At 44.7% G+C, this 17,255-nt stretch overlaps 1 protein-coding gene across 4 annotated transcripts in view; it reads right to left on the bottom strand.

Annotated features, from left to right (window-relative positions):
* The window catches only part of PSMD5 (proteasome 26S subunit, non-ATPase 5), a 45,517-nt gene extending 38,121 nt beyond the window's left edge, over positions 1-7,396 (bottom strand). For 3 of the 4 annotated variants that reach the window (XR_010148876.1, XR_010148877.1, XM_016961553.4), the window contains exon 1: positions 6,727-6,989. Coding sequence is in view for 2 of the 4 variants with exons in the window: in XM_016961553.4 (XP_016817042.3) it covers positions 6,727-6,899 (173 nt within the window). In the remaining 2 variants the exon portion in view is untranslated. Of the gene's footprint in view, positions 1-6,726 lie in introns of all 4 variants that reach the window. The other variant, XM_520224.8, reaches the window with a different exon arrangement.
* Between the last annotated feature and the right edge of the window lie 9,859 nt (positions 7,397-17,255).

The following is a 17,255-nucleotide window of genomic DNA, read 5'->3' as shown; positions in this document are numbered from 1 at the left end:
TACTTTCTGTCTCTCTAGATTTGACTACTCTCGGTATGTAAGTAAAAGCATACAACATTTATCCTTTTGTGTCTGGTTTATTTCATTTAGCACAACGTCTTCAAAGTTCATCTGTCAGAATTTCCTTTCTTTTTAAGGCAAGATGTACAATATCCCATCATATGTATATACCCCATTTTGTTTATCCATTCATCCCTTCATAGACACTTCGGTTGCACATGTGGGTTGCATTGCTTCTGTGCCTTTTAAAATTTTAGCCAATCTAATAGTGTGCAGTAGAATCTCACTGTAATTTTAATTTGTATTTCCCTATTTAATGTTGAATATCTTTCTACGTGCATATTTATCATCTGTACTTTTTTTTTTTTTTTTTTTGAGATGGAGTCTCACTCTTTCGCCCAGGCTGGAGTGCGATGGCGTGATCTTGGCTCACTGCAACCTCCACCTCCTGGGTTCAAGTGATTCTCCTGCCTCAGCCTCCCGAGTAGCTGGGATCACAGGTGTCTGCCACCAAGCCCAGCTAATTTTTGTATTTTTAGTAGAGATGGGGTTTCACCAGGTTGGCCAGGCTGGCCTCGAATTCCTGACCTCAGGTGATCCACCTGCCTTGGCCTCCCAAAGTGCTGGGATTACAGGTGTGAGCCACCATGCCTGGCCCCATCTGTACTTCTTGTTCAAATCTTTGGCCCATGTTTTAATTGGGTTATTTCTTTTCTTGCTATTTAGTTTTGAAAGCTCCTTACATATTCTGAATAGAAGTCTTTTATCAGATATATTCTTCACAAAGATTTTTCTCCATTTGTGACTTTTCTTTTCATTCTCTTAACTGTATGTAACCTTCGAAGAACCGATTTTTTTCTTTTTCTTTTTTTTTTTTTTTGAGACTGAGTCTCACTCTGTTGCCCAGGCTAGAGTGCAGTGGTGCGATCTTGGCTCACTGCAACCTCTGCCTCCCAGGTTCAAGCGATTCTCCTGCCTCAGCCTCCCGAGTAGCTGGGACTACAGGTGCCTGCCACTATGCCTGGCTAATTTTTGGTATTTTTAGTAGAGATGGGGTTTCACTGTGTTAGCCAGGATGGTCTCTATCTCCTGACCTCGTGATCTGCCCACCTTGGCCTCCCAAAGTGCTGGGATTACAGGCGTTAGCCACCGCGCCCAGCCAATTTTTGTATTTTTAGTAGAGACAGGGTTTCACCATGTTGGTCAGGCTGGTCTGAAACTCCTGACCTCATGATCCGCCCACCTCAGCCTTCCAAAGTGCTGGGATTACAGGCGTTAGCCACCACCTAGCCTGAAGAACCGAATGTTTAATTTTGATTAATTCTACTTTGTATCACTTTGTTCTTTTTTTTAGACAGGCTCTCTCTGTCACCCAGGCTGGTGTAGTGGAGCAATCACAGGTCACTGTAGCCTCCACCTCAGCCTCCTGAATAGCTGGAACCACAGGCATGAGCCACCACACCCAGCTCAATTTATTCTTGTATAGATCATGCTTTTGGTGTCATATTAAAGAAGTCTGTTTAACTCAAAGTCATACTTTTTTTTTCCTGTTTTCTTCTAGAAGTTTTGTAGTTTTAGGTTTTATATTTAGGTCTATGATCTACTCTCATACACTGCTGGTAGAAATGTAAAATACTATAACCACTTTGGAAAACAGTTTGCCAGTTGCTTAAAAAGTTAAATATACACCTACCATACCATCTAGCCATTTCATTCCTAGCTATTTACTCAAAGAGAAAAGAAAGAATATTTTTATGTAAAGACTTGTACATGAATGCTCACGGCACTGTCATTTGTAATATCTCCAAACAGAAAACAATTCAAATCTCAAATGTTCACCAACAGGGGAATGGATAAAAAACTGTAGTACATTCATACAATGGACTACCACTCAACAATAAAAAGGAATGAACTATTTATTCATGCCACATAGATAAATCTCAAAATAACTATGCTATGTGAAGGAAACCAAACAAAAGAATACATAATGTATGACTCCATTTGTATGATCCCTTCCCCCCATGTCTGGCCAAAATAAAGGGCAAGTTCATCTACAGTGAGAGAAAGCAGATCAGCGGTTGACTGGTTGAAACAGGGAGAGATTAGCAAGGGGTATGAGGGAGCCTCTGGGAGTGAAAGATACATTCACTATCTTAATTGTGGCGATGGTTTCATGGGTATATACATATGTCAAAACTTGCCAACTTGTACGTTTTATTAAGTGCAGTTCATTGTATATAAATTATACCTTTGAAAGCTGTTTAAAAAAAAGTAGTGGTACGTTAAACTGCACAGTGCACAAATTTCAGATCCTATGTGACCCTTCTTTGCCAACGAGCCAAAGAGTTAATGCTTAAAATTAGTCTTGTTTGATTTTCATGTTCTAAAGCAGTAATCTTAGGACTTAAACTCTCTCAAAAAAAACTGTCAAGATTCTAACTTACATCTACAAGATCAGACTGTGAACCAACACACAACAACTTATGTGGTTTAGCCAGGATAACAGCAAAGTATCTGAAGACTGCCAGATACTATCCAGAGAATTATTCCCACAAGGTGCAGTTGGTATCTACTATGTATCCAGTTCTGAATTACTCTGTCTTTAAATTCCATTAAAATTGTTCCCTAAAGCACTGCTCCTTCATTCAGCAAACTATCTTCCCCATGGACCTGAATCCTCAAATTCTGCCTCACTTCAGTTCCTACTGCATCTCTGCTGTCAACTTGCAGTATGACCTCTGGAAGTCTCTTCATCTCTAATAGGAGAGGTTGGACAAGGTGGCCACTCTAAACTCTGTGAGTCTCAAATTTAATTGGGCGTACACTTCATTATGTGCTGGGCCCTAAGAGGGATGCAGACATGAACAAAATGTGGTCACTGCCTTCAAAGAATTTACAAACTGGAAATAGACACACAGAGAACTATAACATAGGTAATAGTGTCAATTATCATTAACAGAAATAACAATAATGTCCTTTAGCAGATCTGAGGAGCAGTCATTTGCAACTAGAATAATTGAGAAAAATATTTTGGAGGAGATGGCTCTTTAGTGGGCCTAAAAGGATGGACAGAATATGGACAGACAGCAAAGTATTTCAGTTAGAAAGGCTGGTATGAGTAAAGTTAGGAAAGTGCAAGTCAGGCTTAAGGAAAAACAAGGGTGCCACATGGTAGCTGGAGCAGATGAAAAGAAGTGGAGTGGAGGAAAAAAGTGAGGTTGGAAAAGTAGGATGGAAATATACTGTAAAGGGCTCAAATGGCATTCTAAAAACTCACTACAGGCAATGGGAAACCACAGAAAAGATTAGCACCAGCTGACTCGAGATGTATACTCACTGGGGTTACAAGGTGGGAAGGAATTTGCTAGAAAAGGAATTTGCTAGAAAAGGAATTTCAGAGGTAAGGAGAAGTCAGACTAACACTACAGACCTAGCAATAGGGAAAAAATGAGGGCTTGAATTAAAGAGGAGACAAATAAGAGATATTTCATAGGCAGACCCAAATAATGTTAACTGATAGACATCATGAATGGAGAACACTTACAGAAAAGGAAGGAATCTTAGAAGGTCAGAGCCAAGAAAGCGCTCTGAAATCATCCACTGTTGATTCAGTGGTTCATAATCTTTTCAAGTAGTAAGGTCACTTGAAAGTCTTTGGATCACAAACATTTCAAAACTCTATTTTAAATGATCAAATTATCAAATACAAAGTGGTTTTGTTTTCCTTTTTTTCCCCAGAATCCAGGTAAGAATTATAAAATGTTTTTTTAATCTTTTTTTTTTTTTTTTTTTTTTTTTTTTTTTTTTTTTTTTTAGACAGAGTCTTGGCTGGGCGCAGTGGCTCATGCCTGTAATCCCAGCACTTTGGGAGGCCGAGGCAGGCAAGGCAGATCACTTGAGGTCAGGAGTTCGACACCAGCCTGGCCAATATGGTGAAACTGCATCTCTATTAAAAACACAAAAAATTAGCTGGGCGTTGTGGTGGTGGCACGTGCCTATAGTCCCAGCTACTCAGGAGGCTGAGGCAGGAGAATTGCTTCAACCTGGGAGGCGAGGTTACAGTGAGCTTACATCCTGCCATTGCACTCCAGCCTGGGCAACAGAGCGAGACCCTGTCTCAAAAAAAAAAAAAAAAAAAAAAAAAGGGCCTCACTCTGTCACCCAGGCTGGAGTGCAGTGGTGCAATCTTGGCTCACTGCAACCTCTGCCTCCTGGGCTCAAGGGATCCTCCCCCTCAGCCCTCAAAGTAGCTGGGACTATAGGCATGCACGCCCAGTTAATTTTTTGTTTTGTTTTGTAGAGACAGGGTTTCACCATGTTGCTCAGGCTGGTCTCAAACTCCAAAGCTCAAGCGATCCACCCGCCTCAGCCTCCCAAAGTGTTAGGATTACACGTGTGAGCCACTGCTCCCGGTCTACAAAGTGTTTTTATTATTATTATTATATTATTATTATTATCTTGAGATGGAGTCTCGCTGTGTTGCCAGGCTGGAGTGCAGTGGTGCAATCTTGGACTGCAACCTCCGCCTCTCAGGTTCAAGTGATTGTCCTGCCTCAGCCTCCCAACTAGCTGGGACTACAGGTGTGCGCTACCAAGCCCAGCTAATTTTTGCTTTTTTTTTTTTTTTGAGACGGAATCACACTCTGTTGCCCAGGCTGAAGTGCAGTGGAGCGATCTCGTCTCACCGCAACCTCTGCCTCCCAGGTTCAAGAGATTCTCCTGCCTCAGCCTCCAGAGTAGCTGGGACTACAGGCACGTGCCACCATGCCCGGCTAATTTTTGTATTTTTAGTAGAGACAGGGTTTCACTATGTTGGCCGGGTTGGTCTCGAACTCTTGACCTTGTGATCCACCCGCCTCGGCCTCCCAAAGTGCTGGGATTACAGGCGTGAGCCACCGTGCCTGGCCTAACTTTTGTATTTTTAGTAGAGACGGAGTTTCACCATGTTGGCCAGGATGGTCTCGATCTCTTGACCTGGTGATCCGCCCACCTCAGCCTCCCAAAGTGTTGGGAATACAGGCGTGAGCCACTGCACCGGGCCTACAAAGTGTTTTTAATCAAACACTACGGATGTGTAAAAAATCAAAAGTAAAAGTTGTCCTACTATTTTCAGACCCACTTCCCTATTAATAGTTTCTGGTGTACCTTTGCAGATATTTGCAATGTTATACAAGTTTTACATGCCTGTGGGGGTTGGGAACATTGTAATCCTTTTTAAAAATTACAGGTTAAAATTATAGATTGATATACCCTGCGATTTTCTTTTTCATTCAACAACACAGAGATTGGCCGGGCGCAGTGGCTCACGCCTGTAATCCCAGCACTTTGGGAGGCCGAGGCGGGCGGATCACGAGGTCCGTAGATTGAGACCATCCTGGCTAACACGGTGAAACCCCGTCTCTACTAAAAATACAAAAAATTAGCCGGGCGTGGTGGCGGGCGCCTGTAGTCCCAGCTACTCGGCAGGCTGAGGCAGGAGAATGGCGTGAATCAGGGAGGCGGAGGTTGCAGTGAGCCGAGATCGCGCCACTGCACTCCAACCTGGGAGACAGAGCGAGACTCGTCTGAAAACAAACAAACAAACAAAACAAAACAAAAAACAACACAGAGATCTTTCCATGTCCACATACATATATATACATCTACCTCAATAACTTAAACAACTGCACAGTGTTACAGAGTAATAGCGCATAATTTGGAATCCTCTGTTAAAGGATATTTAGATTGTTTCTAGTGTTCTGGTGCCACACACGATATGTTATATTCTTGCATATAATGTTGTAGGGTCCTCCAGTCGCCCCCTTTCTTTCTCTGTCCTGATGGAAAATCAGAGTGCCTTGATTGCTCTCTGACCTAGCCAGCGGCAGGTTTCCCTAGCAGGCTTGACCATAAACCAGGGGCCTTGAACATTCACAGGCCTGATATAGGTACCTAGGTTGTTCCCCAAAACACTGGAAGAAACTGGCCTCAACCCTGAGCCAAATTCCTTTAAACTCTCATCTGAACTCCATACCCTGACCCCCTCACTGCGGACATACCCAGGAACACCTTTCTCCCGGTGTCCGTCTTGACAATTTCTGCAGCCCTCTGCAGGTTTCCCCCTAAACGCTTTTGGACTGATCGCCTTGGCATTCAGTGCTTCTTTTTCTGTCATCCCAACCAGCCACATCTCGGGAAGGTTTGAAGCACTCCCTCGTGGGAACTCTCTTGCCGCTGCTTTTGGGGCGATTCCAGCCTCGGGTTCGAAAGAACAAAGTAACTGCACATTTTGTGCGCGTATACTTGCATTAAATTTTTTTAACAAGAATGACTGGATGAAAAGGCATGTGAATTTAAAATGCTGATGGTTCTTGCCACATTGCCAGGATAGGATCCTTTTAGAAGGGGAAACAAATCAAGAACCTGTACAAAGAGATGTGGAATGCTCCTTGTAAGTGGACAGCTTTGCTTTCCTCCTTTAATTTCTATTTGAAGGAGCAGGCAGTGCCTCACTGCTCAGAGGCAGCGAGGCCAGGCGACGGGAGAAAACACCCTGGGGCACTCTCAGAGGCTGAACCTGAACCCCATCTCCTGCCTCTGAACCCAGGATCCTTCCTTCTCTGCAAATTTCGGCTACTTTCCACCTCCCCTGTGACTGGGAAAAGCGCTGTTCTTGCCCTCAACCACTCTCGTGTCCATATTTAGGGGTGCCCCTCTCCTCGGCTCAAGCCCCCGGGGTCCTCTCACCTATGGTTCTCGTTAAGCAGGGAGAAGAGCGGGCCGAGGCGCAGCTCCGCCGCTTGCTGGCGAAGCTCGTTGAGCGGCACTGCCTGCAGCACGGAGTGAAGCGCGCGTAGCTCCTCCAGCGGCGCTTCCAGCCTCGCTACCTCTCTCAGCAGCGCCAAAGCCTGGGCTGCCATCTTGCCCCCCGACGCAGGGGCTGGCCCAGCGGCCCAGTTCCCGGGGCGCTTTCCTGAACCTCGCGAGATCTGCTGATCACAGCCTCCTTGTCCCTGAGATGGCTATGGGGCTGCCAAGCCTCGCGAGAAGCCTCCGTTAGGGCCGTGTCAACTGTAGCCAGTGGTTGCGGCTCCCTCAGTCTGGCGTCATCTAGGTCGCTGCTCAGGGAAATGCGGAGGCCAGTAGGCTTACGTGTTTACCGCGTAGGGCAAAGCCTTGCCAAATTCCCGGCCAGCGGAGCGGCGAGGGTGGGGACTCACGGGAAGTTAAACAGCCTCGTCGGCGTCCTCGTCGGCGTCCTCGCGGCTCCAAAACCAGGCTCTAGGCGGGGACGACTGCAGCCGTTATGGAGGCCACCGCGGCTACGGCCGCGGCTGAGGCCTCCCCAGGTGGAGCGGTGGCCTGGAGGGGAATCTTGATCCTGGGCCAGCCACCTGTCAAGAGGAGGCGGAGCGTCATGCCCCTGGAAGACTGGATGAATATTCTCCAGGAGCCTGACGAAGGCGTGAGTAATAGGGACGTGCGCCGCCTTGTTGGTGTTGATCAGTCCACCAAGGAGAAGCAGCTGGGCGCGGTGGCCGTACCTGTAATCCCAGCGCTTTGGGAGGCCGCGGCGGGAGGATCGCTTGAGCCCGGGAGTTCGAGACCAGCCTGGGCAACATAGTGAGAAACCCATCTCTACCAAAAAGAAAAAAAAAAAAAAAAAAAAAGGAAAAAAATTAGTGTGGTGTGGTGGCACGCACCTGTAGTCCCAGCTACTCGGGAGGCTGAAGCGGGAGGGTCCCCTAAGTCTAGGAGGTCGAGGCTGCAGTGAGCGGTGATTGTGCCACTGCACTCCAGCCTGGGCGACAGAGCAAGACCCTGCTTTCCCCTCTTGTCCTCCACTCCCCTCAGAAAACCAAGAAAGACTAGCGTGGAGAGTTGGTCGCCCATCTGCTCTAAGCTGCTGTGTATTCCCCTGTAATGTAAACATCGTGAAGGTGGAGACCCAGTTAACCTTTTAGGTGGAAGGCCAGATGACAGGGCGACATCTGACCCGGAAGGCCGTCTGCAACCAGGCCAAATACATCTACAGGGAACCAATGGGAAACATCTGGGGAGGACAACCCAAATAAGTATCATGCGAGCAAGGGATGGTTTGAGAACTTTAAAAATCGCTGCTGTTTTGCAACATACGAAGTTGATGGGGAGGAAGGACCCTTAAATCCTGAGTGGGTATCGAGTATTCCAAGCAACTGGAGAGAGGCTTTGTGCCTCAACAGGTCTTCAACGCCAAGGAGATGACCCATCTTTTGCAGTGCATGCCTTCCTACTTTTGGGGCAAAAGACAAAAATCTGGAAAGCTTAGAGGAAGCTAAGGACAGGATTTCCCTCATTTTTTTGTGGCAGTGCCTCAGGTGACAAAATGATAAAAACCACTGCTGCTTTACAAAGACTCTAATACCCCACTTGTCTTTTAGAGATAAACGCCTTCCTGTTTTCTTGTAATCACACCCGGAATCACCACTGCCACTTTTTGGATTAGTTTTACAACTTTTTTATCCATCAAGTCCGAAGTCATTTAACAAAAAAAATCTGGAAATCAGAATGTTGCTAACTGTGGACAGAGGTCCCAATCACCCAGATTCATTATTCTTTGTTCATTCTAATGTTGATACTGTGTTTCTCCCTCAGGAAGGCCCTAGCTTTCTTCAGCCCTTGGGTCAGGGTATAACTGAAGCATTTGAACATAATCAAGCATATGTTTGACCACTTTGCTGACTGTATTGAAAAAACCCTCACCTTACTCTGAAAGAAGCATGGCAACAGTACAATATTGCCGATGCTTTGGTAGTGATAAAAGAGGTGATGGGTGATATAAAATCAGCCACTCTTAAGCTTGCTGGAAACTGTGGGAGGATGTGTGAATGATGCATATTTCCCTAGAGCTAATGAAGAAGTTAAAAAAAATCTTAGTGTCTGCAAAACAGGTGGGTTTAAGATTTATTGATATTAGGGAAAGTGAAATTAATGAGTTACTCAAGTTTCTGTCTTTGGTCATCACTGAGAGTCTATTTCCATAGGAAGAAGTCTTTGCAGAGGAAATTGAATGCTGTCTGATGCTACAATTCATATGGATCCTTTCCTGGATTGAAGCCTGACTTTTAAAAACAGTTTCAATAAATTGCTTATACCTATGAAGAGATGCAAAAGAACCTTCCAAATAAAGCAAAGGACTTGAAGAAAGAGAAGGAAGACATGAAGAAGAGGATGTCATTTAGGTGAAGGTGATGGATACAGAATCTGAGTCTGAGGGGAGCCTGGTTGACAGACAGACAAAAAAAGAAATTTTTTTTTTTCTGACAAAAAAAAAAAGGAAATTTTGTTAACAAAATCAAGAATTTTAAAAAAATGCTGTGAGAGCTGATCTATGCATCTGGTTTGTGAGCCAGTATTCTGTGATGGCTGCAGTTTTTAGAGATCCTAGTAGCTCTACACATCTGTCTTCTGCTTTCCTAGAACCTGGGCACCCCATGGATGACTCACTGCTGGTTTTGGGTGTGTGTGTTTGTGATTTAAAATTACATTCAGTCAACTCTATAGCCCTATGGGCTTTTTGAATAACCAAGTGCTCAACAGTTCTGTAATCTTTCAGGTTGCTGTGATCAGTCCCCAAGGAGTCTACACTCTCAAAGAGATTGGGAAAGGCCTGTGAGACAATGGGATTCTTTTTTCTAGAGGTGTAACTCTGCCTGTGTTTGCATGCCACCTCCAGAACCACTAAAATATAATTTCTCAGTGGGTGATTGAGTAAGACTGGCAGCAATTGCAAAAGCAGATTCATGCCATGTGTCACTCTTCACAGTCAGGAACTTATTTACCTCTTGGAACTTTCCAAAGGAACGATGATGGTGGCGGTAATGTCACATTAGTATGGAGCCCTTAAATTCAGCAGTGTTCAACCTGAGGGAAGACAGAGTAGGTCAATTCTCTTGGCAGCAGCTGAGGGAAGGAGAGAGCAGGGAGCAGGGCTCAGATAAGGTTTGTTTGGCAGGGTCCAAGCACTTCATGGAATGGAGACCTTTGGCTGTCAGAGATCTGAGGAAGATTTGTCAGGGCCTGCTACACTCTGAGGGCTTGCAGTTTGGATGGTTGGGAACACTTCTTCCTTGCACTGATGGTGCTCCTATTTCTATGACACATGTACTAGTTCAGACACAATTTATTGTGTTCACCAATTCTATGCACAGCAATCAGAGACTGAGATTGAAATCCAGTATAATATTAAAGGTGATCTGGGCCAGGCGCAGTGGCTCATACTTGTAATCCCAGCACTTTGGAACGCTGAGTTAGGGGGATCACTTGAAGCCAGGAGTTTGAGACCAGCCTGGGCCAGAAAATGAGACCCCATCTCTAAAAAAAATGTTTTTTTAGGTTAGCCAGGCATGGTGGTGCATGCTTGTAGTCCTAGCTACTTGGGACACTAAAGTGGGAGGATTGCATGAGCCCAGGAGTTCGAGGCTGTAGTGAGCTAAGATTGTGCCTCTGCACTCCAGCCTGGGTGACAGAGCAAGACTCTGTCTCTAAAACACACACACAAACAACATCTGACAAGGCATTTCAGCCTGGAGTCAGTCAAAAAATCTTAGAGGTCTGTAAAGCAGATGACTATGCTGTTAGGGCTGTGGTAGAAACCTTTAATAACAAGTGAAAAGAGCTTGTATTTGCCAAAATGAACACAGGATATGATTCTTTTTTTGCTTTTGCTTTGGAGTTGTATCAGCTCTGTGCGGTCACATGGGTATCTACAAATCAAAGCACCCATCAACCAGATGCATCTCTGAGAGTTAACAGCAGAAGGTGGCATAATAAAAGAAGTTCTCGGTAGTGAAAAGGGTTGGAAACCACCAGCTAAACCAATCCTCTTGTACCAATAGGAGATTCAAGTTGAGAGGTGGGAAAGGGCCTATCTCAGAGTAGGTGCTTGAATACTTCCTACTAGAATGAAAGAAGGAACTGAAGATCACACAGCCATGTTACTGCAGGACGGGGAATGGAACCTAGGTCTTCTTATTTTTGGTTCAGTGTTAACTCCCATTCTCCAAGCAGACCGGGCCTGTTATTCAAACTGCCTTCCCATAGGTGCTTCCCTGCTTCTCTCCTCACCCAGAGAAGGACTTACAAACAGCTTATCTTCAGAGGTTTTGTGCCTGATAGTTATGGAATGTGCTGGTTTGAGCAGGGAGGATGTAAGGGGAGGGGAATGCTAAAAGCCTGTCTACTTAGAGTCAGGTTTCCTGGGTAAGTCCCTGGAACCCCATCCCCTTCCCCTTTCTTGAGACCCTGGGACTTGCTCCAGTAACTGCCACCCTGTGCCTTTGCTTCAGGGCCATGCTGGATAAGGAGCTGGCTGCCTCTGTGAACATCCTACTCAAGGCATCTTCACTGTGAGTTTTGCTGTTGCCATTGGAGGGGGAGTGGGGGGAGTGTGGGGAGTGCTAGGGTCAGGTCCTGGCTGGTGTAAAGAACACTGAATTAAAGGAATTGTCAGAATAACTCAAAGGCATTTAGATAATCAACAGTCCATTTCAGTGTTTTTATTCAGAGATCGATCGATCAGTGGGATGTTGTCCAACAAAAGCAAAAATAGACTGTATAGAGAAGGAAGGAAAAACTGCATAATTTAGGAACAGTGTATCTTGTTTGCACATTCTTTGGTTAAATCAATTAGCCTGCTGTTAGGAAGGAAGTCTGGGCATTTTATCCTTGAGTAAACCAACTAGGGATATCAGAGAAAACAGTTTCCAATGCTTTTGGATTCTCCAGAAAACAGACAGTTTAGCATATATGACAGGCTGCTTCTGGGTATTGTCTACCTTTCATTTCATTAACAACTTCACTTTAGAAGCCTGGTCTGCACCATTTCCCTCATCACAATACTTTAGCATCCTGGCACTAGCTGTGCAGGATTTGTCGTACGTCTTCCTTTCCCTGATGATCATGTTTCTCATTTCCTTCCCTCTCTCCCTTACACCCTCAAAAGAGAGAGACATAATATACATTCTCTAGGTCATATAAGCTATATAATGAAAGCTACCTTTTTCTCCCCAGTGATGTTATTTTCTCAGTGGCTCACACCATCTGTAGTCATAGTTCCCAAATTTGGCCATGCTGTCTATCCCTGAACTCCAGCCTCAATCTATTCAATTAGTCGCCCTGAGGATAGGGCCCAGGTCTCTGAATTTTTAAAGACTTGTATAGATAAGTCACATTTAGTCAGTCTGGGAACCAGTGTTGGGAAATTGAATAGAATTTCATCCTACTATTTCCTTTATATGCCCATCCTTTCTCATGATGTATTCTTTTGCCACAGTCCTGTGACACAGGAAGGGCCAGTGGCCTTGGTCATCTTAGATTTGCCCTTGTTGATCTTCTCAGGGTAAATGTATTTCCTTTCCCCTGATGGTGTTCTTATACTGTCTTCTGATCATCATTTCTGACTTTGTTTTCAGCATCTAAAAGTTTCCATAACTATAAGGCTTACTTCTTCCCTGCAGTCTTCTGTGTTTTTAGTTATTCATTTATGGGCACTCTCCTTGGAAAGTCAGTGATCAAAATAGCACTAGTGTGTAGGATGAGCACTGGAAGAGCTCAAGCAGAGAAGACATAGGAGTTTCTGCAGGGCTGTCCTGGGGTGGTTCTTGATGAGGCCAGTTGGGGAAAAAGCTAGGTGGCAGATGTTGGCACACTATAAGAAAAAGCATCTTGTGAAAACCTTTAAGTTAGATGGACTTCATCAAGAGATGATGAACCTCCCACCTCCAGGAATGTTCAGGCAAATGCCAGATGCATGCATTGGAATCGTTGGACCAGATGACATGTGAGGCCTTGGTCAACTCTAGACTTGTTTATATAGGCTTGGAAAGATTTTAAAGTTTTCTCCTCAGTAGGTCACTTAGGTGGGCCAGGTTTGACAGTTCACTGAGCTCCTCTTAGGAGCATCATAATTTGGTTTTGTTCCCTTCTCCAGGTACTTTTGGGAGGGAAAAATAGAAGCCACTAACATCCTGTTAGTGAGGATGTGAGTGTAGGGAGTCTTTTTTTTTTTTTTTTTTTTTTTTTTTGAGACAGAGTCTCACTCTGTTGTCCAGGCTGGAATGCAGCGGCATGATCTCAGCTCACTACAGCCTCTGTGTCCCGGGTTAAAGCGATTCTCCTGTTTCAGCCTCCCAAGTAGTTGGGATTACAGGTGCCCGCCACCATGCCCGGCTTATTATTTTTTTTGTCTTTATTTTTTGGTAGAGACAGAGTTTTGCTACGTTGGCCAGGCTGGTCTTCAACTCCTGGACTCAAGTGATCCACCTGCCTCTCCCTCCTACAGTGCTGGGATATAGGCATGAGCCACCACACCCGGCCTGTTGTTTGTTTTTTCTTTTCTTTTTTTTTTTTAACCATTAGTGCAAATGTCAACATAGTAAAAGGATAAATAATAAAATAATATTGTTATGAAAGTAGTTTTGACCCCATGGACCCCCTAGAGTCCTGGAGATCCCCATGCGTCAGTGGACCTTCACTTTGAGAACCTCTAGTATAAACCTTTATCATTCAGAAGTGGAATTTTTGGAATTGGCATCACCTGGGAGCTTTCAAGAACTGTAGAATCTCCTGCTCACCCCAGACCTACTGAATCAAATTATAGTTTAACAAGACCCCCAGGGGATTTCTGTGCACATTAAATCTTGAGAAGCACTGGTCTAAACCAGTGTTTTTCACCGCTGGCTGCTATGTATTAGCATCACTTGGAAACATTTTTCAAACTACCAATTTAGGCCCCACCTCACAGATTTCGACTTAATTTGGCCAGGGCGGGGATCAAGTATAGTGGTACTAAAAAGCACCTTTCTTTTTAGATGACTCTAACGTGGTCACCTGAACCTTCTCAGGTTGACTCTAACGTAGGGCCACAGATGCAAACCACCTATATGGATGATGAAACCTTTTCTTTACTCCTTAGGGAACTAAGATTCTGTGAATACACCGTTCCCCTGGGTCTCAAACTAGCTATAGAGGAGGCCCTCATGATACCACCTCAGCAAAGGTGAGAGAGTAAGGAACCATTGGTAGAGCCAGTACTGTGGAGAAATTAAAATTTAACTGGTGAGGGACAGCTTCAGGGTTAAGAGAGTTGGACCTCCTACCTTGAAACCTGGCTCCCCACCTGCCACTGTTCCATAGTGCTTGGAAAATATGAATATTTTATGTGCCTCAGTTGCCCCTTCTGTAAAATTGGGATTATACTAATGGGTTGTTATGCATATGGAAATTAATATGTGAAACCTGTACATGAAATGCTTTATCAGTCTCAGCTCTTATTCCTAATGTGTTAAAAATGTCTTTGAATTCTGTATGTCTGCTTATAAAAACACAAGTTAACAAAATTCATTATCCTCAGGCACCCAACGTACAGAATGTTTAAGCATACATTTGAAGCAACATGTGAATGTATACATATGCTGTGATTTATTAAGCATGTTACGGGAACTTTAAAACACCTCATTCAGCAGAAAGGAGGCAAAGGATTATAACCCTCATTTGACAGATGGGACACTGAGGCCCAAGTCCTCATGTTTCTTCAGTCTAGAAAGTGAAGAGAACTTGCACTGTGTGACAAGGGCCAGGCAAAAGACACAGGAGAGGAAGATAGATTCCTGTAGACCTTGTTTGTCAGGGAAGATCCCTTGGGAAAGGTCAGTGGTTGAATTGGACCTTGAGGGACAGAGAAGTTTTTTTTTTTTTAAGCAAGAATAGGCTTTTGATTGATCAGCAGGAGCAGGTGGAATCTAGGTGGGCAAAAGAATACAGAGATACTGGGGGAGGGGGGATTGTTTTGGGAAGTGATGTGTATAGGATAATAATAAAAAGAGTAGCTCACATGTAATGAATGCATACAGTGCCAGCTGGTATACTGGGTAAGTGCTTTGTATACCTTGTGTTAATTAATCCTCAGCAGTCCAGTCATGTAGGGCCTTTTTTTTTTTTTTTTTAAATAGGAGCATTTAAAGAAAACTGAGTGACTTGTCCATAGTCAGACAGCTAGTAGGGGCAAAGTTAGAATTTGAACCCATGTCTGTGAGACTCTAAAGCTATCTGGCCTAACTGGCCACTTATTGACAGATGGGAAACATAGGCTAGGGAGTGACAGGCCGTGGGCCTGGACAGGTGGGGTGCGGCAGGTTGCAGAGGGCCTCCCTTGAGGCTGGCCAGTTGGGTTTTATCACGAGTTGATTCTAATCATAGTCACTTATAGGGCTTTGCTTTCTCTCCAAAGGCTGTACATCCTTTTGAAATCCCAGAGATCTTCAGTCTCCCTGTGGATTAAGGAGATGTGCAGTATTTAAAGTGGCTTCAGGAAGGCATGGAAGAGGACTGAGTGGGGAAAGCTTTTTGTGCATGCTGCTGGCTACCTCCAGCAGCTGCCTCCAGCCTCCATCAGCTGCACTCTGGGGAAGAGGAGGCTGCCTTCTACCTCCCAGCATCTCTGGATTTCATGTTCCTGTCAGCACAGAGGAGCTAAATGGCCTGTAGAGGCTGAAGGTCTGAGGCTCCTAAAGCTGGAAGAAAAGGCTGGGCCAGTCAGGCCAAGCAAGAACACAGTGTAACTTGTCTCTGAGTGCTTCATGTTTAAGGGCACTAAGCAGGCACAAGGGCATGAGGATGGTTATATGTACAGACTGAGGGGAAGAAGCAGTGAGGATGAGACTTGCCATGTTCTTGAGTCAGTAGGCCTGCCTCAGGTGCCTAGGATGTAATTGCTCTGCTGCTTCTCATGGGGAGGAGTGGCCCTCATGACCTTGTTTACCTGGAAGAGTGTGGGATGAATGCCTCCTCCTATGGGGACTGGCAAGTGCTTTAGCAAAAGGATAAATTGCTAATTGTGGCATTTCGTGGATCAGCAGGATTATTTCTCCTTGCTAAAGAGGATTTTGTTGGTCCTGAATTCTGAAGAGGTGGGACTAGGAATGGGCTCCATGAGCCTGTGTATGACTCAGGGAATATTAGGACTTTGGCACAGCCTCATGGGTTGGGAGTAAGTCTTGGCTCTTCCCTAGCCTGAATGACAGACATCAGATCATTCTGGTGCTTTGTCCAGATGTAGATTCTGAGCCCACCCAACTAACCTTTTCACTTGAGCACAGAAACAGCCCCGGGAATCGGACAGACCCCTGTCTTTCAGGTTTGCTTCACAGAGCCCCAGGGGTTGACAATAGGTGCCTTGGAGACTGCCTGCATGGGGATTTTTAAAAAGCTTTCTTTGTTAAAGGTTTGTAAACCGCTCCTCTGAGCCTGTTTTCATTTTATAGATTATTCAGGGAACTGAACTGCACAGAGATCCAGAAACTGGGTAGTGCAGGCTGTAGTGCTGATAACTACTGTACTACTTGGATCTTTGTGCTCCCAAATACCAAATGGAAGAGGATCTCTGAGAGTCCTTTGCAAAGATCTTGTAGGGACTTTAGGCTGGGGCCTTCGGAAAATTCCAGAGGATTCCAATGGAGATTTTGAGGGACTGACTCAGAAGAACAAAGAGAATGATAATGGTGATGTCCCTGCTTTTTACAACAGATCATGTTCTGATATATATGCAAATCTGTGTAAAGTAAACCCTACCTAAAATGTACTGGGGACCCAAGATGGACTGCCTGTATTGCTTCCAGGATAAAGTCCAATTTCTAGCTCTGGTTTTTATAACCTTGCTTCAGCTCACCTTTTCCGTCATCATCCCCTCCATCTCCTCTCCCACGCTGGGAAATGGATGGCTGCACTATACTGTGTGATGTTATTGCTATGTTCATGCCATCCCCTCTGCCTGGAATGCCCTTCTGCATGAATGCCTGTGAAATGTTGTTGCTCCTTTGTATGGCCTGGCTTCCGTGGTTGGCAGGAATCTCTTCTTTCGTGGTATTCCTGTCATCTTTGTGCATCACAGTCAGCTTTGTATTCCTAGCTTGTAAGCTACTTGAGGATAGGGGCATGTCTGAATCTATTTAATCTCTTGCACCTGTTTGGCAAATTGATGTTTTAAGTATTTAAATAACTAAAGCTCTCTCTACAGTACATACTCACTTTTGATTTATGGAATTGGCAAAATTCAACTTTTTTCCTTGAATATTCTTAAAGTGAGACGAATTCCAAAGGAGAGTGTTCTGTGTGTGGCCTTCATTGAGTGGTTTTCTGTTACCAGAAAGCTCTTGGTGGCCTTCCTCTTCCCTGGTGTCAAGGTTGACTGTTATAGGAAATGGGAGGGGAGAGAGCCGTTTCTGCCACGCATTGTCCTA

Source organism: Pan troglodytes, chromosome 11 (genome assembly GCF_028858775.2).
Source record: "Pan troglodytes isolate AG18354 chromosome 11, NHGRI_mPanTro3-v2.0_pri, whole genome shotgun sequence".
NCBI lineage: Eukaryota > Metazoa > Chordata > Mammalia > Primates > Hominidae > Pan > Pan troglodytes.
This window is presented reverse-complemented; position numbering and strand designations above follow the sequence as displayed.